Source organism: Artemia franciscana, chromosome 8, assembly GCF_032884065.1.
Source record: "Artemia franciscana chromosome 8, ASM3288406v1, whole genome shotgun sequence".
Lineage (NCBI taxonomy): Eukaryota > Metazoa > Arthropoda > Branchiopoda > Anostraca > Artemiidae > Artemia > Artemia franciscana.
The window spans coordinates 50,212,487-50,233,253 of NC_088870.1; the positions used below are offsets into that span (position 1 = coordinate 50,212,487).

The 20,767-nt window shown below is 34.1% G+C and overlaps 1 protein-coding gene across 1 annotated transcript in view; it reads left to right on the forward strand.

Moving 5' to 3' along the window:
- Positions 1 to 351: 351 nt before the first annotated feature.
- Positions 352 to 20,767, forward strand: part of LOC136030533 (trypsin-1-like) — a 29,322-nt gene continuing 8,906 nt past the window's right edge. The window contains exons 1-4 of the mRNA XM_065709576.1: positions 352 to 487; positions 10,382 to 10,518; positions 14,595 to 14,695; positions 18,657 to 18,798. Of these exons, the coding sequence (XP_065565648.1) occupies positions 415 to 487; positions 10,382 to 10,518; positions 14,595 to 14,695; positions 18,657 to 18,798 (453 nt within the window). The 5' untranslated portion in view covers positions 352 to 414. The remainder of the gene's footprint in view (positions 488 to 10,381; positions 10,519 to 14,594; positions 14,696 to 18,656; positions 18,799 to 20,767) is intronic.

Consider the following 20,767-nt stretch of genomic DNA (forward strand, 5'->3'; position numbering starts at 1 on the left):
AAGGGCTTTTAATAGCCTCCATAGTCTGTAGCCTCTTTGTGATTTTTCTTCTAAACTCCCTAGCATAGACTTCTTAGTTCAAAGGGTCTCCGCGTGGTCACACTTTGTTTTCATTAGGACTATTTTTGATTTTGTACGTTATCGCATGAATCATAAATGTTGTCCAACTGAACGCTAGGTATACGCACAGGGAATCTAAACAATACCTTAACTTTTGAGATGCGTTAGTATCTCTTAGTCTTTTACAATAACCCACCATTCCAGATTACAATACGAAAGTGAAAACCAAATCAAACAGCACTAGCCTAGATTTTTTTTTTCTTGTTTCTTTGGCATAAGTAAGAAAAAAGTTGAAAAACCGGTATTACAAAATACTAGAAGACTTTTGTGAAAGTCAAGTAGTCTAAAAATACAATGCTTCTTAGGTTGTTATGTTTTCTTGTGTTGATGTCCCTCTTTTCTAGTTGTTCTGCCATTCCAAGGCTAGGTAAGTCATTTAATTCAAAAAACATTTTGCATGCATTTTTTGCTTGTGAAAACATTTTTTTTCAGATTTTTTTTTGTATTTATTTTTGCCAACAAGGGAGTAGACTCTACATTTATCCCCTTATACTATTGCAGAACTTACGTGTTTTTGTCCACACAGCTCAGACGCAGACAGTTTATTTTCCACTTAGAATATTGAAAGAAATAATAAGCGTAATTCAGTCAAATTATCAAAAAATGTGAAACTTGTAACACAGACTTTATGTAAATTTTAGAAAAAGTCCTCCCCCTGTTGTAAACATCGCAGAATTTTCATATATTATTATTATTACTATTATTATATAGATTAACGACGAAGCCCGCACTGCCTTTCCATCACAAACACCAAAAACAAGAAGAACAATAGAGAATTTCTAAAGACAGTGGGAAACAAATTAGAATGAATATTTCGACCCTATGTCCAAGGGCCGTCCTCAGCAATACAAATAAGAAAAAAACAACTTACCAGAGGATAAAATCAATAAATTTAAAATGATATAATATTCGATATAAATAACGATAAAATATTCATTCCAATTTGTTTCCCACCGTCTTGAGACATTCCGTATTGTTCTTCTTGTTCTTTGTGTCTGTGATGGAAAGGCAGTGTGGTCTTCATCGTTATTTACGTCTCGCTAAAGAAAATCTCTAGAGTGGTTTTTATTCGAAAATTTGTCTTCTGCTGTCAATGAATTGCCTTGTTTCATCACAATTTATTTATCAGTCCTGGTTGAACTTTTCTGACGTAAGGATACTGGGACTGTTTTGAAAAACTGTTCATTTTAGTTTTATTGATTAAACCCTCTGGTAAGTTGTTTTCCTTATTTGTATTGCTGAGGACGGCCCTTGGACATAGGGCCGAAATTTTCATTCTAATTTGTTTCCCACTGTCTTGAGAAATTCCCTATTGTTCTTCTTGTTTTTGGTGTTTATTATATAGATTTAAAAAAAATGAGAACTACCTAGGAGGGTGTAAAGAGGGAGGCTCTGAATAGATTGGGTTGAAGGAGGAGCGAGCGTAGCTGTGTTTGCGTTGGGTGGCTTGGTGCTGCGGTGAGTTATTAGTAGTAGTAGAGTATTATTATTTTTATTATTATTATTTGTATTATTGTTATTATTATTATTACTTTTATTATCCTTATTAGTATTATTTAATAAAAAACAAGTTTTTTAACTGAAAGTAAGGAGAGACATTAAAACTTAAACGAACAGAAATTACTCCGTATATGAAAGGGCTGTTCTATTCTCAACGCCCCGCTCTTTACGCTAAGGTTTGACTCTTTTCTCTCAACTCAACTTTTTAAAACAGTAAAAAACTTTAGCTTAAAGAGCGAGGAGTTAAGGAGGGGACAGCCCCTTTCATATACGGAGTAATTTCTGTTCGTTTTAAGTTTTAACGTCGCTCCTTACTTTCAGTTAAAAAAAACTTGTTTTTTTATTTAATTTCTGAACGTGTCTGAATTAATACATGTTTTGGTTTTGGCTCTCTGCACGTGAATAATTAAAACCAAATTTGCATGTTAATTTTTATGCGGCTAAATGGCTTTCACATAGTTTTGATCGGACGCCTTTGAGAAAAAAGGAGTGGGAGAGGAGGCCTAGTTGCCCTCCAATTTCTTGCTTACTTAAAAAGGCAACTTGAACTTTTAATTTTTTACGAACATTTTTTATTAGTGAAAAATATACACAAGTTACGAATTAACTTACGTAACGAACTTCTATATTCGTATGTTTTTATTACGTATATGTCTCCCCCTCGTCAACATTTCACTCTTTAAACTAAAGCTTAAATTTCGTCCCATTTCCTTAAGAATGACCCCTGAATCACAAAGGTCGTAGAATCGAACAGCCCAATAGCTATACTTTTGGATCTAACATGGACCCTCCCCCACAGCTTAAAGGGAAAGGTCTTTTAGTTATAAACTTTGCCCCATTGCTTACTCGTAGTATTTGTTATTGAGAAGTATGTACACATTTTTGGGTGAGAAGAGGAGGAATTTTCTGCTGGGTGTTTTTCGACAGGGGAATTTTCAATGAGAAAGGAAGTTTCCATGGGGTGAACATTATACACTGGGGGATTTGCAAGAACTCCTATACAAAATTCTTTTTATATGACTTGCTTTCTCTTTCCCGTGTCAACTTTACGCGTGGAGTTATTAAGAGTAATTGTCCAGGGTAAATTTTCACCGGGATTGAAATATCTAGAGCAGTGGTTCTCAACCGGGGTCCACATGGACCCCTAGGGGTCCATGTAACATTTCCGGGGGTCCACGGGCAAAACACAACAAATTGGGGGCCCACAATGATATTTTGGGGGTCCATGAAGAAAACCAACTCAGAATACTCTTTATTTTTGAAAATTTAATTTCAAAAATCCGTTCACTTTATATTGTGTTCACTGCCTGATACACCGTCAACACTTAGTTGCATAGAAAATGAGTGCAAGTCTGCATGATGCCCTTACTGTTGTAATAAAAGTAGTTAACTATATTAAATCAAATTCTCTCCGAGACCAACTTTTTCGTGAATTCGGTAAGCAAAATTGAGAAAAGTTTGGGCGACTTGTATCAAACAGTTCGTGGTAACGAACTGTAGTAAGGACTCTAAAAAAATGAATTTTGATACCAATAGCTACATCATAGGAATCACATTTTAATGCTAATTTTAAATATATAAGTTTCATCAAGTTTAGTCCTACCCATCAAAAGTTAAGAGCCTGAGAAAATTTGCGTTATTTTAGAAAATAGGCAGAAGTACCCCTTAAAAGTCATAGAATCTTCACGAAAATCACACCATCAGATTCAGCGCATCAGAGAACCCTACTGTAGAAGTTTCAAACTCCTATCTACAAAAATGTGGAATTTTGTATTTTTTTTTTGCCAGAAGGCAGATCACGGATGCGTGTTTATTTGTTTGTTTGTTTTTTGTTTTTGTTTTTTCCCAGGGGTAACCGTATCGACCCAGTTGTCCTAGAATTTAGCGAGAGGGCTTATTCTAACGGAAATGAAAAGTTCTAGTGCCCTTTTTAAGGGACCTAAAAAATTGGAGGACACCTAGGCCCCCTCCCACGCTGATTATTTTCCCAAAGTCAACGGATAAAAAATTCTGAGATATCCATTTTATTCAGCGTAGTCGAAAAAACCTTATAACTATGTCTTTGGGGTCTCCGTGGGAGGAGCTACAAGTTACAAACTTTGACCAGGGCTTACATATAGTAATGGCTATTGGAAAGTGTACAAGCGTTTTCAGGAGGATTTTTTGGTTGGGGGAGGGGTTGAGAAGAGGGGGATATGCTGGGGGAGCTTTCCATCGAGGAATTTGTCATGGGGGAAGAAAATTTCTACGAAGGGAGCGCAGTATTTACTAGCATTATTTAAAAAAAAAGAACAGTGAAAAAATAAATATGAAAAAAAAGATTTTCAGCTGGAAGTAAGGAGCAGAATTAAAACTTGAAAAAAAAACAGAAATTATTACCCATATGAGGGGCTCACCTCCTCCTAATAAATCGCTCTTTACGCTAAAGTATTTTTTGTAATTTCAACTATTTATTCTAAGGCTTTTGTGATTCAGGGGTCATTCTTAATGAATTGGGACAAAATTTAAGCTTTAGTGTAAAGAGCGAGGTACTGACGAGGGGGCAAACCCCCTCGTAATGTAATATGTAATGAAAACATGAGAATAAAAAAGTTCTTTACTTAAGCTAATTTATAAGTTACGTATATCTTTGACTAATAAAAAGATTCGTGAAAAATGTAAAAGTTCTAGTTGCCTTTTTAATTAACCAAAAAATCGGAGGGCAACTAGGCTTCCTCCCCCGTTCTTTTTTATCTCAAAATCATTCAATCAAAATTATGAAAAAGCCATTTAGCCAAAAAAAAATAAACAAATATGCAAATTTCGTTTTAATTTTTCCTCTGCGGAGAGCCAAAATCAAAATATACATTGATTCAAAGACGTTCAGAAATTAAATAAAAAAACAAGTTTTATTTTAAATGAAAGTAAGGAGCGACATTAAAACTTAAAACGAACTGAAATTACTTCGTATATGAAAGGGGCCTCTTCCTCATCAACGCCCCACTCTTTACGCTAAAGTTTTTTACTGTTTTAAAAAGAAAAGTTGAGAGAAAGAGTCAAACTTTAGCGTAAAGAGCGGGGCGTTGATGAGGAAGCAGCCCCTTTCATATACGAAGTAATTTCTTTTCGTTTTAAGTTTTAATGTCGCTCCTTACTTTCAGTTAAAAAAAACTTGTTTTTTTTATATTTAATTACATACAGAGGTGAGATGGCTATCAAAGGGGAATTGTCTTAAGCGTTTCATTGCACTTTGGGATTCTATTTTTTCCTTTTTTTGACACACAACTTGGAGCAAAACTGCTTTCAAATAAATGTGTTGTGTTTTACTTATCAGATATATTTGAAAAATTTAATTCACTTAATAAACAGCTCCAAGAAAACAATTCTGATCTGATATCTAGTAAAAGTGCTATTGCTGCTTTTCTAAGGAAACTACAGCTGTATAAGAATAATATCAGGCGTCGTGCATTTGAACAGTTTCCTTGTTTGGCCTTTATCAAAAGTGATTTGCAAGATGAAGATCTTGCTTTATATGGTGAATATTTGGAAAATATACATGAAGATATGCAAACTCGAGTTGGCGACCTACTCGGGATGGATATACGGATTTGGGTTTCAATTCCTTTCGAAGTTAATGTTCCCGAAATAGACATATCTTTGCAAGAGCTCCTCAACGAAATACAAAGTGATGAAATAATGCATGCAAAATTCAAAGATCACCAAGTACAATATATGGAAAACAGATGATGTTGCTACAAAGTACCCTTTGCTCTGGCATAAACTACGTTATTGCTTTTCCTACATTTTATCTTGTTGTAGTGGGATTTAGTCGTCTTTCTTATATGTTATCAAAAGATCGCAATAGACTTGATATTATGAAAAGGGGTGATCTTCGACTATCATTATTATCAATAGAACCAAATATAAATAAACTCGCCGAGAAGAATCGACCACAGGGATCTCATTGAATAAACATGCCTTTTCCTTTTTTTTTAATCACACACTTAATTTCAACTCCTTTTTTATCCAGTTTACATAATGTTGGAATGAATTAAACTGCCTGAGGAGCTATACTCTCCGTGAGCTTGTGTTGCTTGCCCATGGAAGAAACATTGTAATATTGTAGTTATTGTCACAATAATAGTAATAATAAAATATTAATAATACTTATTATTATTATTATTATAGTAGAATATTTTATTTGTATTAAACTAGTTTTCATTTAAAAATTAAGCTTATTCGTATACTATTTCTTTGATAATTAAAACCCTAAAATTTATACTAGTGAAGAATAGAAAACTGTTCTTATGTCCAATAGCTATTAAGGGGTCCACCAAGATAAAAAGAAGGGAAAAGGGGTCCATGGGTAAAAAAAGGTTGAGAACCACTGATCTAGAGGATATTTCCGTGGGAAAGGGGATTTCTGCGTGGAGGTAGGTTCAGATTAAAAAATCATCAGAAATTAAAAAAATTTTCTCAACTGAATTTAAGGAGCAAAATTGAAACTTTAAGACGAACTGAAATTATTACGTATATGAAGGCAATTGCCCCCTCCTAAACATCTCGCTCTTTACGCTAAAGTTTTAATGTTTTCCCAATTCCCTAGGAACGACTCCTGAAACACAGAGGTTGTTTATTTAGAAAAATAAGAAACTTTTTTAAATGTACTAAGAAATTTTAGCGTACAGAGCGAGGTGCCAAGGAGGAGGAAGTCCTCTTCATATCCAAACTAAGTTCTGTTTGTAGTTGCTCCTTATTTCCAGTTGGAAGTAAACTAAACTAAGTTTTAATTTTGCTCCTTACTTCCAATTGGAAAAAAACTTGTTGTTTTAGTAATTATTGGAATGTGACTTAAATGTTTAATATTTTCAAGAGGAATTGCCTAAAAATAATCCTGGAATAAAACAATCATGAAAGTTGAAAACTAAGTTAACTATTCGATTGCAAAATAATCCTCATGTTAGCTAATATTGAAACAACTCTTTTTGGTCCAGTAAGTAATCTTGCATCCTGGTTTGTACAATTTGATGAGTCTACAGCTATTTCTAATGATAGGGTTTTTTTTCAGTGGGTGAGTGAGGCTATAGAAATTAAGAAACATATATTTGTTAATCTTTCAATAAATAGAGCTACGGGGAATTTGAATATTGACCCAATTTATGATTGTCTTTTGAAAAATGAACCAATAGTCAATGAGGGAATTAAAATTTTACATAATCACCATGGGACAAGATTACCTACTGGACCAAAAAAGTTGCTTCAATATTAGCTAACAAGAGGATTATTTCGCAACACAACAGTTAACTTAGTTTCAATTTTCATAATTTTTCCTCAGTTGCTGTGATGTTCTCATTGAAATAACTATAATATTATCTTTTCCCTACGTGGATCAGTAGCGACAATTATATTTATTATTATTGGTGGTGGTTTTATTTGTTTTTAGTTTAGTGTTTTTACTTTTTATCTTGTCTTGAGGACGCTTAGTTTAGATACAGACGAAATATCCCTGTTATTTTAGTCTTTCATCTCTTTTCTTTCTACTGGCCGAAGTCTCGTTTAAGGTTGTTTTTTTTTTGTTGAGTTTTATCTCTCTTTGTTGTTTGTTAATATGTTAGATGGCTGGAATAATTTTATAGAAACAATTTGTGAAGTTGCTGATGGTGTCTTAGGAAAGTAAGTTAGCACTACAGCTAGGAATATTAGTGAAAAATCTTTTTGTTTAACAGAGAGGAGAAGGGGTTTGTACAAGAATTATCTGAGTGATAGTTCATATGAAAACAAAAGGAATTTAAAGAAAGTGGAAAAACCATTAAGATATGAACTAAGGAGGTGTGAAGTGGAGGCCATGGATAAAATTGCCGAGAATCTTGAAGATGCAGCTAGACGGCATAATAGTAAAATAATGTGCTGGCTTGATAATAAATTTAGAGGGAGTAGTAAATCCGGACTTTTCCGAGTGAAAGTAAGGAACGGGGACACAATTAGTAATAGAAAATAGTTAAAGAGAGATGAGTGGAATATTTTGAGAATGTTCTAAACCGAGATACAGTTGCAGGAAAAGATATAGAGGAAAATTAAAAATTTTGTGACACCTTTGAAGTGAAGGAAGATTCGTTTTATAAGGAAGAATTAGCGAAAGTACAAAAAGGATTAAAAAGTAATAAGGCTCCAGGTGCTGATAGTGTGGTAAATGAGTTTCTTAATTATGGTGGCTCTGAGGTTAGAAATAAGTTACTAAAGATTATGAACATATTTTTTTTAAAAAGGGGAAGTACATAATAATTCTAGGAAAACCTTAATTAGACCATCGTATAAGAAAGGTGATAAGAGGGAGTGTCGTAAATGTTGAAGCATTAGTCTAGTTTCTGTAGGTAGTAAATTACTTAGTTATATGATACTTTTATACTGTAGACAGATGCTGTAGATAAATTTTAAGAGAAGAACAGTGCGGTTTTAGAAAAGGTAGAGGAAATTTCGGCTAAATTTTCACTCCTAACTTAATAAAGAAGTGCCTTAGTTGTCAAATACCTTTGGTCCCCAGTTTTATAGATTATGAGCAAGCGTTTGATTCTGTTGATAGAAGAGCCTTAGCAAAGGACTTATCCTTATACCGTATACCAGACTAATTCATTAAAGTGATTAGTGTTGTATGTACTACTGCTGCGGTTAAAGTAGAAAATGAGAATAGCAGCTGGTTTTGTATTAAATTAGGAGTTAAGCAGGGTTGTGCATTATACTCCTTTATGTGAATCATTTTGACGGACTTGTCTTAACGAGCATAGGAAACGCAATGAGAGACCATGGAATCAAATGGAGAGGAAAGACTCTCCTGACTTAGATCATATTGATGATTTAAGCATTCTAGATGAAAGTGTGAGCAAATTGAATGAACTTTTAGAAGATCTGCTAGTTCGTGGTGCTAGAATAGGTTTGAAAATTAATGTTAAGAAGACTAAGTCACTAAGACTAGGAATAAGCGAAGGTGATAGGAATAATTAAAAAGTATCGTCAACAGAAACGGTGTGTTGTTTTTTTTTATATATATCTTCAATTGAAACATTGCGTGGTCCCTTTAATTTGGCTTCGTTTTAATAAGTCTTCTTAATGTTAAGAAGACTAAGTCACTAAGACTAGGAATAAGTGAAGATGATAGGAATAATGTGACGTTGGGTAACAAAAAGATTGATCAGGTGGGCAGCCTCAATTATCTCGGTAGCATTATTAGTAAAGATGGTGAAGATGTTAAACGTAGAATATCCAAGGCTCAGGGTGTTTTTTCACAGTTAAAACGATTGGAAGAATATGAAGATAAGTCTGCAAACTAGGATTAGAATATTGGAAGGTACTGCGATGACAGTGGTCAAATATGGCTCTAAAGCAAGGGCGCTCCGAAAAGCGGATGAAGATTTACTAGATATTTTCCATAGAAATTGCCTAAGGATTGCTCCGGATACCCTGCTGACTGATCGTATTTCAAACAGTAGGCTGTGTGAAAATGTGGTTCGATCCCACTTTTTAGGGCTATAATGAAAGAAAGGTTGAGATGGCTAGGGCACGTTCTTCGGATGGAGGATGACAGATTGCCAAAAATTATCCTTTTGGCCAACCGTCTAGGGCTAAAAGGAAAACAGATCGTTTTTGTCTGGGGTGGGAGGATATCACATAGAAAGATTTAAAGGAAATAGGCTCTTCCTGGGTGGGTGTAAAGTGGGAGGCTTTGAAAAGATCGGGATAGAGGAGGAGCGTCCCCCTCATAGGTACACGGAGAAGGGCTGCAAGCTATTAACTTAGCCCAGTTTTTACTTATTTTACGTATTAACTAGGCTTACCAATTTACTCGATGATAAGGTTTCAAAGGCTGTACAATTTCAAAAATGTTAATGTAGAAAATATTAGGAAGTGTAATGGACTCCTTTTTTTTCATGTTTCTTTTATATTAAAAATGAAAACGGATTAAATAAAGCAAAATCGAGTGCTAAAAGTATAAAGCGACGCCACTATATGTACCCCTATTTATATGTTAGATATTTAGTTTTGTCACTTACCGGTTGAAATCTTTTTGGTTTTTTGAAAGCCATTTTACTAAAAAAATTCTTTATTTTGCAAATGAATTATTATTATTATTATTGTCATTATTAATATTAATATTATCATTATTATTACTATTATTATTTTTATCATTACAATTATACTAATAGAAGTTGGAAAACCAAAACAATAATTCCACATTCTTTCAGACGGATAAAAAAATCCCACCCAATTTTATAGGCTTACGAAGTGCAGCTTGAAAATTTGACTCTTACCTGGCAGGCAGGTATCCCCACCCAATATTTTATAGTGCCTCAATATTACTTGCAATAGAATTAAGACAAAAGGTTGCTAAGTTACTCAACCTTCCTTTACCACTACAGTGTTAAACTCAACCCATTTAACTCAACCCTTGTTTAACTCTAACTCTAATCAACTCTACCCCCATACACCTCCCTTTCAGTTTAGATTAAATCCCCATTTGACTCAATCCTAATTAAATTAACAAAATATAACTCAACCCCGTTCAAAACAACCCCATTCAATTCAACCCCTGCAACAGGTTAGGTTTTATGGGGTTGAGCTGAATGGGAGTTGAGTTGCATGGAGGTCGAGTGTAATTAAACAGGAGTACAGTTTAACTTCGACTGCCCTGAGTAGAGGCTGAGTTTCATTGGAGTGGAATTGAACGAGGTTGAGTTAACCGGATGCTGAGTTAGAAGCACACCGAAGACAAAATATCTTTTTTTTTCAGATAGACCAAGAGAGGGTAGTGCAGACGAAGAAGTTGTTCAAACAAAAGGTGATGTGGAGGAGCTATGTGGGATTGCACCAAACGGAGCAAAGATAGTTGGAGGAAATGAAGCAGTCCCAGGAGAGTTTCCTTGGATGGTAAACAACCTTTAGATCAGGATTCCAACAATTTTTCTAAATTGAGGCTTGCTTTAATCGTGGATTAAATAAAAAAAAAACTAGTTTTTTTTTAGCTGAAAGTAAGGAGCGACATTAAAACTTAAAACGAACAGAATTTAATCCGTATATGAAATGGGTTGTCCCCTCTGCAATCCCTCGCTCTTTACGCTAGAGTTTTTAATTGTTTTAAAAATTGGAATTGTGGCAAAGAGTCTAACTTTAGCGTAAAGAGCGAGGGATTACGGAGGGGAAAACCCATTTCATATACAGAGTAATTTCTGTTCGTTTTAAGTTTTAATGTCGCTCCTTACTTTCAGCTAAAAAAACTAAGTTTTTTTTAATTTAATTTCAGAACGTTTTTGAATTAATGCATGTTTGATTTTGGCGCTCCGCACATAAATTATTAAAATGAAATTTGCATACTAATTCTCTTTTTGGCTAAATGGCTTTCTCTTAATTTTGATCGGACGATTTTGAGAAATAAGGAGTGGGGAAGGAGGCGTAGTTGCCCTCCAATTTTTTTGGCTACTTAAAAAGGCTACTAGAACTTTTATTTTTTAACGAACGTTTTTATTAGTAAAAAATATCCGTAACTTAAGAATTGACTCACGCAAAAAAAAACTTTTATATTCTTATATTTTCATTATGTATATGAGAGAGTTTGTCCCCTCGTTAATACCTCGTTCTTTATACTAAATCTTAAGTTTTGTCCCAATTCTTTAAGAATGACCCCTGAATCAGAAAGGCCGTAGAATAAGTAGTTGAAATTACCAAAAATACTTTAGCATAAAGAGCAATGTATTTATCTCCTCCTAAATACCTCGCTCTTTATGCTAAAGTATTTTTAGAACCCCTCATATGCTTAATAATTTCTATTCGTTTCAAGTTTTAATGCTACTCCTTACTTTTAATTGAAAAAAACTTTTTCATGTTTATTTTTTCATTGTTTCTTTTATAGTAATGCTAGAAAACCCTACGCCCTTTTCATTTAGTTTCTTTTCCCCCATGACATATTCCTCCAAGGAAAGATACTCCTACATAGGCCCCTCCCCTCAACCCAACCCCCAAAGTTAAGGAATCCCCCTGAAAACGTTTTTACACTTCCCAATAACCATTGCCAAATATCTGATCTTCTGGAGAGACAAGGGAACGAAGCCATCTTAATGAGGGACTTTAACATTAGTCTGATTCTTCCTCTATCATCAGATACGATAGATCTGCTCAGTATAATATCTGCTTCGAACATTACCCCTGAACTAAGATACCTACTCGAGTAACTACCACCTCCCACTCCTTGAATTATGCACTTTTTTCGACACTGCATCCAATATCAGCCTCTGTCTTTCTATCTGACATTTCTGATCACTTCCTTCTGCTTACAAATTTTAAAATACAGCACAAAGGTCCAAAGCCTAATCAAAGCCCATGTGGAAATTAAATCATGAGAACCTAGAAACCCTTAAACAATTTCTGGAGAGCACATCATGGGATAATATTGTGAATACAGAAGTTGTTAATCCAGGGTTTGAGGAATTCCATTACGAGTTTATCAGAAGGTATACCGATTGCTGCTTTAAAAAGCATACAAGGAAGACTGGGTGAAAAAATAAACCCTTAAAGTCTTAAAGATTACCTAGGCCCAGCATAAACCAAGTCAAGGGCTCTTGCTCCTGCCACTCAACCAAAAATTCTGTTGATTTAGATGAAATTCTGCTTCTGGATTCGACTGAGTATACACTAATGTGTTAAAAGCAGTTGCTTCGTCAATCATGGAGCCTCTTACTTACCTGATCAATTTGTCTCTGCAAAAGGGCTCTTTTCCAGAATGGTGAAACATAGATAGAACAGTTCCATTGCAAAAAGGAGGTTCTTGAGCTGATGCTGTGACTTATAGACCTATTTCTATTCTTTCAGTTTTTTGAAGCTTTTCAAAAAACCCAAGCACCAGCTACCCCAGTTTCTGGAGACAAAAAGGTTTTTTTTATCCTCGCCAGTTTGGGTTTAGAACAGGACAATCCACCCAAGATACACTAACGGCTTTGAGTTTATGGATGAAAAAAGTTCTGTATTCGGTGCTTCTACTTGTAGCGATCCTGATTAATGTCAGAAAAGAATTTGATAGGATGTACCACCCTAATATCCTCGGGCAACTGGAGCACATAGGATTAAGAGACGAAACTCTGGATTGGTTGATATAGTACTTGAGGGACCGCGAGATTTATTCAGAAGAAGATCGGGGAAGTAATATGTTCGTCAATCGTGATGTCCCCTAAGGCCAATATTAGGACCGCTGCTGTTCCTGACTCAGGTTAACGATCTGAGTAGCGTATTAAGCTTGACACGCACTATTCTTTACTATAGTAAGCTATGCCAAGATGACACTTCTTTTCAGCCTGTAGATGATGCTGACTAGGCTGCTGCGAAAGGGATAAAACAGCACTCATTTCTAAGCTTATTGTTGTTCTCGAGGAGACGGATCTCTGGGTGGATCTTTAACCGACCTGTGATTAACGTTGATAAATCTTGCGTTTTATTTTTTTTATCAGGTCGGAAGTGTCCATCCGGAGATATGTGGTATCGAAACATCCAATGGTTTGATCTGTCTGCCAGAAAAGGGTTTTGTAGAATACCTGAGAGTCCTGCTTGATGAAAATATGTCATTCCTGCATCAAATTCAAGCAGTAGAGCTGGAGATATCCCAGAATCTTGGAATAATTAAGAAACTAAATAACCATTGGCCGCAGGAAACCCTTGTCCTGCTATAAAACGCTCTTGTCAAACCTTGTTTACGATACTGTGCGATGATCTGGCAATTGACTTTAAAATCTCACATGCAGAAGCTCAATTCGATTCATAAACGATCTTTAAAATTAATTGTAAAAAATCTTCATGCTTAACCTTTGTGTTCAAGTTTCTAGCTGGTTATTTCAACCAATATTGGACCAGCATAATCTAAATACCCGATCATCCTCAAACCTACAAATACCCATCACCCCGACTGTAGGATCGGATTTTACTCCCGTTATAGCTTGTGCAAGGTCATGGAACCTGTTTTCAAAAGAAGGTGAGAGGTAGGAGCTCCCTCGCGTCATTTAAAAGAAGAGTAAAAAACCGCTTATTAGTATAGGAAAAGATTAGTTAAATAATGATAAAAACTATGTAATGTTTTAATTATAATTAAATAAAATAAAGTCGAAATTTTATCTCATTTAATATAGTTGTGAGGCGGTTTCCCCTGGGGCAAAAGGCGGGAGGGTAATTGGTATTTATGTTGGAAAAATGAGGGGCAAGATTGTTTGTAACAGTAGGAGCAGTAACCACGTTTCTTTTTATGTTTAAATGGTAGTGGTTGAGGATCTCGGTGCCAAGGAATGGGCGGCGTATTGTTATTGGGTGAAATTTATTTTTGAATTGAAAATAAGCCCCTTTGAACTTAGAACTTGGAGTTCAAATCACTTAAGTTTCCACAAAGAGCAAAATCAATCAGAGCTACCACAGTAAAGTAGAAAAGGACAATACCCTGTATCACACCTGATTCTTTCAGAGCCATACACAAAATTGGAGATTAAAATTAAATAAAAAGGTGTTTCGATTCTTAGCAGAGATATTGCATGTGTTTTTTTTATACAGGTAAAAATAATAAAACTTTTCTTTCTTAATACATTTTTAATATTTTTTTTGTTTGTAATAAATTTTTGGAAATTTAAAATAATACTTTGACATGGAAAATTTTAGTACTTACAAAACTAATTTATTTTATCTTTTTACTAATGATTCGACAACGAGAAAACAAAAGTGTTTTATTTATTCTACTATATAACAATTTACAAAAATGTTCTGAAAAGTTACAATGAATATTGAAAAAGTTCATAAAAAGCTAAAATATCGTGGGGTACCTTGCACTAGCTAACTAATCACAATGTCAGTTGTGATTACGTTTGTGGGGTATAAAAGAAACATATTGAGTTGACTCTTGCCGTGTTGTGAGATGAATAAGGGTGGAATGGTAAAGCTGCATACATTACACCAAAGGTAAATCCTGATTTTTTTTTCAGGCTGGTATATTCTTGACGAACAGAGGATACCCACGACTTTTTTGTGGGGGATCGCTTATCGACCATCAGCATATTTTAACAGCAGCACATTGTGTCAACCAGTAAGACCCAGTCATCTGTTCTATCCTCAATGTCTTCTAAATGAGTATTCCTATTTTTGTTTCAAGCACAAAAATAACCATCAGCTTAAGCAAAGTTCTGCTTCTATACTTTGATTCTAAGCGTTCGTATTTTCAGTACTAAAACATGAGTTATACTTCTCCTTATATAAGAGAAAACTCTGAAAAGCAGCAACATCATATGAAAGGGGCTATGGGGGCAATTGTCATTGCTTTTTCAAGAGCTTAAAAGCTGTATTTTAGGAATTTAATATATGTGTTTCCACCATTACTTTTGTGCTTGAACTTATTATGGATAATTTTTCTATTTTTAGATAATTTTGAATATTATGGCTATTTTTTCTATTTTTGAATCAGCGTCAAATGGAGTATTTTCGCATGGATTAAAACGATCATTTTTGTAAAATAAAACTTTAAAAAAGGGTGTGGTCCCAATAATTTTTTCTACTAGTTACTGTCGGGCAACTGATTCAATTTGTAAATTCAATAAGAAAAAAAGAGAATGTGTTCTCTCTCGTAAATTTTCGTGGAATGGCACCCATGGCAGCATTTATTGCTACTGCTGTAGTTTTTAGATATTATGGACTAAGGTTCATTCCTCAGGGGTGGTTTTTTCTGTGTTTAAGGCTTTTTCTATATTATTGTGTTTGTCCATATTGTGTTTATCTAGTTTAAAATAAGGCACTGTGTATAAATTTTTCAATTCAACTTAGGAGGGAGACAACTTCAATTTCTGAAGGGCAAAAGCAACTTCAAAAGAACATAACTTCTACACCTTTTTAATCCGTTTAGTGTCATATTTTTTTTTAGCTGGTATTTTACTGATCATTCGATTCCCGCTACAGCCAAACAACTGAGTACCAGCATATATAGCTTTTTTTCGTTAAGAATATAATTTCCTAATTGTTCATAATTCTTATTTATACGTTTATTTTGATTGAAAATTTACGTTTATTTGATTGAAACGTATTTATACGTTTATCTCGATTGAACTGTTTTTTTTTGTAAACAAGTCCATGTAAATATAAATAGGAAAAAGCATATGATTTGTAAGGAATTTGACACCAAATGTTGAAGTGTTTCTTAGAATTGAACACAGGGTGGCGAGTTTTTAGATATTATGAACTAAGGTTCATTCCTTACTACGTTTTAGAGGCATGAATCTGGGGAAGGAAATGGTATTTGCCCCATCCATTTCTTGATATTTGTTCCACCCCCTAGATTAGGAAAATAACCATGTTCAGTGTGATTTGGCTGTAGAAAGGAAAAACAATAAATTTACTCCTTCTAGATTTTGAAGAAGGCTATCATCCCAATGCACTTATATCCAGGCTGAGTCTAAATGAATGTAGAATAAAGATTAATTTCTCCCCCTCCCTCAACCATCTTCTATATTAATCTGAATAGTCGTGGAAAGTTTCGGTAAAAGTGTACATTTTTTGGGCATCAGGCAATCCCCACACTACGTAAGCTATGACCCAGCTATCTTCCTTGATAATGGCTGAAACGTAACTATACATCATTGCAGATCATATAATCAAAGATCAATTTAATAAGCTTAATTAGGTTGATTACTAAATTATCAACTTAACTTAATATAGCCAACCTAATTTACCAATTAACTAACTTATCAACTTAATTTAATACAGGCTTAGTTAAGCCTATATTAATCGTTTGATTTTTATGGACCAGGTGACTTTTCATGAGCAAATTTACGACCGAGAGACATTAATGCTTCTGAGCTCATTAGGTAGAACTGAAACATAGAGGCCCATAGGCTCATTAGGTGTCACGAAACAAAAGAAACTTCACTTTGATGAGGCGCAATCTTTTTGGCTACTTGAAAAGCTATCGAACTTTTCGTCTCTGTTCAAATGAGCCTCTCGCAGATTCTTTAGGAGTGTTGTTTGACAAAATAACTTCTTAGAAATCAAGAGGAAGAAGAAAAAAAGGAACGTTTACAGATCTGTGAATTTCTTCTCAAAAAGAAAAGCGAAATTTCCTATTTTTGCGGATGGGGCCCAACGACAGGGCTCTCTAATGGGCCGAAGTTGATGGTGTATTTTTTCTTAAGATTTCTTCCCATTTTAGGTGTTTTCCTTTTTTTCAAAAATCTAGTAAATTTTCTGCAACTCATCACTTTTCCTGTTCGACTTAAAACTGCATGTAATTTTTATCTTTAGAACTACCATGAGACAGTTTTTCATTTATATATTGTTGACGAAACTCCTTTTTTAGACTTGCCACTGTCGAACAGTTCGTGGTAACGAACTGTAGTAAGGAGCGACCCGGCTCAATAGTAACCAAAATCTAAAAAATGGAATTTTGATACCATTAGTCACATAAAAAAGATCGCATTTTAATTCTGATTTTAAATATATAGCTATCATCAAGATTAATCGTACCTATCAAAAGTTACAAGCCTGAGAAAATTTGCCTCATTTTAGAAAATAGGGGAAAGCACCCACTAAAAGTCATACAATCTCAACGAAAATCACACCATCAGATTCAGCGTATCAGAGAACCTTATTGTAGAAGTTTCAAGCTCCTATCTAGAAAAATGTGGAATTTCCCATTTTTTGCCAGAAGACAAATCAGGGATGCGTATTTATTTGTTTGCTTTTTGGTTGTTTTTTTTTATCCCCAGGGGTGATCATGTCGACCCAGTGGTCCTAGAATGTCGCAAGAGGGCTCATTCTAACGGAAATTAAAAGTTCTAGTGCCGTTTTTAACTGACCCAAAAGTTGGAGGGCACCTAGACCCCTCCCACGCACATTTTTTCCCCAAAGTCAACAGATCAAAATTCTGAGATAGCCATTTTATTCATCATAGTCGAAAAACCTAATAACTATGTCTTTGGGAACGACTTACTCCCCCGCAGTCCCCGTGGGAGGGGTTGCAAGTTACAAACTTTGACCTGTGTTTACATATAGTAATGGTTACTGGGAAGTATACGGACGTTCTCAGATTTTTTTTTTGGTTTGGGAGGGAGAGTTGCGGTGGGGGGGGGGTTGTGGGAAGATCTCTCCATGGAAAAACTTTTCAATTGGGAAGAGACTTTCAATGAAGGGGGCACAGGTTTTTTTTTGCATCATTTAAATAAAACAATGAAAAAATAAATATGAAAAGTTTTTTCTACTGAAAGTGAGGAGCAGCATTAAAACTTGAAACAAGCAGAAATTATTACGCATATGAGGAGTTCACCTCTTCGTAATACTTCGCTCTTTACGCTAAAGTATTTTTAGTAAATTTCAACTATTTATTCTACGGCCTTTGTGATTCAAGGGTCATTCTTAAGGAATTGGGACAGAATTTATACTTTAGTGTAAAGAGCGAGGTATCGACGAGGGATGGACTCCCTCATATATGCAATAAAAACATACGAATATAGAAGTTCGTTACGTAAGTTAATTCGTTTAATTACGTATTTTTTTTTACTAATGAAAATGTTCGTAAAAAATTAGAAGTTCTAGTTGCCTTTTTAAGTAATCAAAAAATTGGAGGGCAACTAGGCTTCCTCCCTCGCTCCTTTTTTCTCAAAATCTTCCGATTAAAACTATGAGAAAGCCATTTAGCCAAAAAAAAAATTAATATACAAATTTCATTTTAATTATTTATGTGCGGAGAGCCAAGATCAAAACATGCATTAATTAAAATACGTCCAAATTGTTAAATAAAAAAGACAAGTTTCTTTAAATGAAATTAAGGAGCGACATTAAAACTTAAAACGAACAGAAATTACTCCGTATATGAAAGGGGATTTTCCTCCTCAACGCCCCGCTCTTTACGCCAAAGATTTTTACTGTTTTAAGAACTAGAGTTAAGAGGAAGAGTCAAACTTTAGCGTAAAGAGCGATATAAAATTATAAAATTATATATAAAAATAGCATAAAATTATAAAATTAGTATTATGCTTATAAAATTAGTCTTATGCTTTATTTAGGACGTACCATCGCCCTCAGCCAGCAGATCTAGTGGTGCGATTAAATGAATTTGATATCAGCAGCAAAGATGATGGACTAGATACTTTACATGTAAACGTGGAGAAGATTTTTGTCCATCCCCTGTGGAATGAAAAAGAATTTGTACGTATTGCCTGATCTTAGTTCTATAATTATGCACAGTTTTTATGCACAGTTTTTTGTCTATAATTATGCACATTTTTTGTTATTGTTGGGCTTAACTTTTTTTTTTTTAACTTCTAGAGCAAGAATAGTGCAAAGGAGACTCACTTCTGTTTCTGGAAAAAAAAAAATTAAATTTATGCCAAATGTTCAAATATTAAAATAGCATTAAAAAAATAACAGTCGAACTTTTTTGTTGAGCCTTCAGATTCAGACTGGTGCAAAATCGAGACTTTATTCGGTGTCTTAAAAAATATTTTCCAATTTCTTACCAAATTTTCAAATATTAGAAAAGTATTTTAAAAAAAAATAGTCACTTTTTGTTGAGCCCTTAGAGCCAAAACGGTGTAAAGGCGATACTTTGATCTGGTTCTGGAAAAAAATACTCCAATTTGTACTAAATATTCAAATAATAGAAACAAATTAAAAAAAAAATAGTGAAACTTTTTTGTGTTAAGCTTGTAGAGACAAAATGTTGCATAGGTCAGACATTATTCAGGATCTGGAAAAAAATTAAAAATTTTGAATAGATGTTCAAATATTCGAAAAAATAGTCAAGGTTCATTCAATTTTTTAAAACAAAAACGTAAAATTTTCATTATAAGGGTTAGACTTAGGTACAGTTAAAAAAAAGGGCTAGGATTTAACCAGCCAAGACATGGAGCTCAATATTTTTTAAGGAGCGGAATTTGTTGCAAAATTTTTCAATGTAAACATCAGTTTTACGAAGATTGTCCTAAATGATTATTTTAAAAGCAAAACAGCCCAACATAAACAATAATGATTGGTATTTCAGTTTGCCCTTAAACGGACCTGGTGGTACAAGCTTAAACCAAAATGTCCTGAACACAATTCCTGTTTTATCCAGCTTTATCTAATTTTGGTTGTAAATTAATAAATAAAGAATATTTTGGTTGCAACACCTATTGAGGCGATTTTAGTAAAAGCTTTTGATGTGGGAATTTTATCAAAGTTTGGGTGTTTATGCATAAAATAATGCTTAAGTTTATTAGTGCGTATGAAATTTTATTAATTAATCTATATATATAAAAATAAGTTGTCTGTGTGTCTTTCGAGTGACGTCACTGTCCGCATATGACGTCTGAATTACTTCATCACATACCAATTCAAAAACGAATGTATTCAAGCCGAAGTAGCTCAGTTATATAACTACCTGTGTTGCCGCAGTGGGTTTGACCTTAGCGTGGTAATACGGGACCCAGAGATTGAACCATGCTGCAGGAATGCACTACAGGGCCGACGCAGGGACCTTAGTAGTCAAGAAGCGTCGTTAATTCGATACAAATACAGTAGCTCAGTTGGTAAAGCGTTATGTTCCAGGTTCTAGGTCCGAGAGGTTCCAGGTTCGAACCTTGGCTTTAGCATTAATACAAAAGAAGAAAAAAAACTAAAAAATATAAACACTACAAAAAAAATAAAAAGAAAATACTAAAAAAAACTAAAAAAATAAAAACTAAAAAAGTAAAAAAAACTAAAAATAAAAAAAAGGTAAAAACTACAAAAAAACTAACAAGAAAAAAAAAACTAAAAACTAATAAAAAAAACTAATAAAAACTAAAAACTGAAAAAGAAAAAAAAACTAAAAAAAGGAAAAAACTGACAAATAAAGGAGAAAAAGAAAATTAAAAAAATAAAATAAAAATGAAAAAAAACTAAAAAAGGTAAATGTGTTCAAGCCGAAGTAGCTGAGTTGGTAAAGCGTTTTGTTCCAGGTTCTAGGTCCGAGAGGTTCCAGGTTCGAACCTTGGCTTTAGCATTAATACAAAAGAAGAAAAAAAAACTAAAATAGAAAAAAAACTAAAAAAGACTAAAAAACAGGTAAAAACTACTAAAAAAACTAAAAAGCTATAAAACTAAAAAAAAACTTAAAAAAGGTAAAAAACTAAACTAAAAACGAAAAAAAACTAAA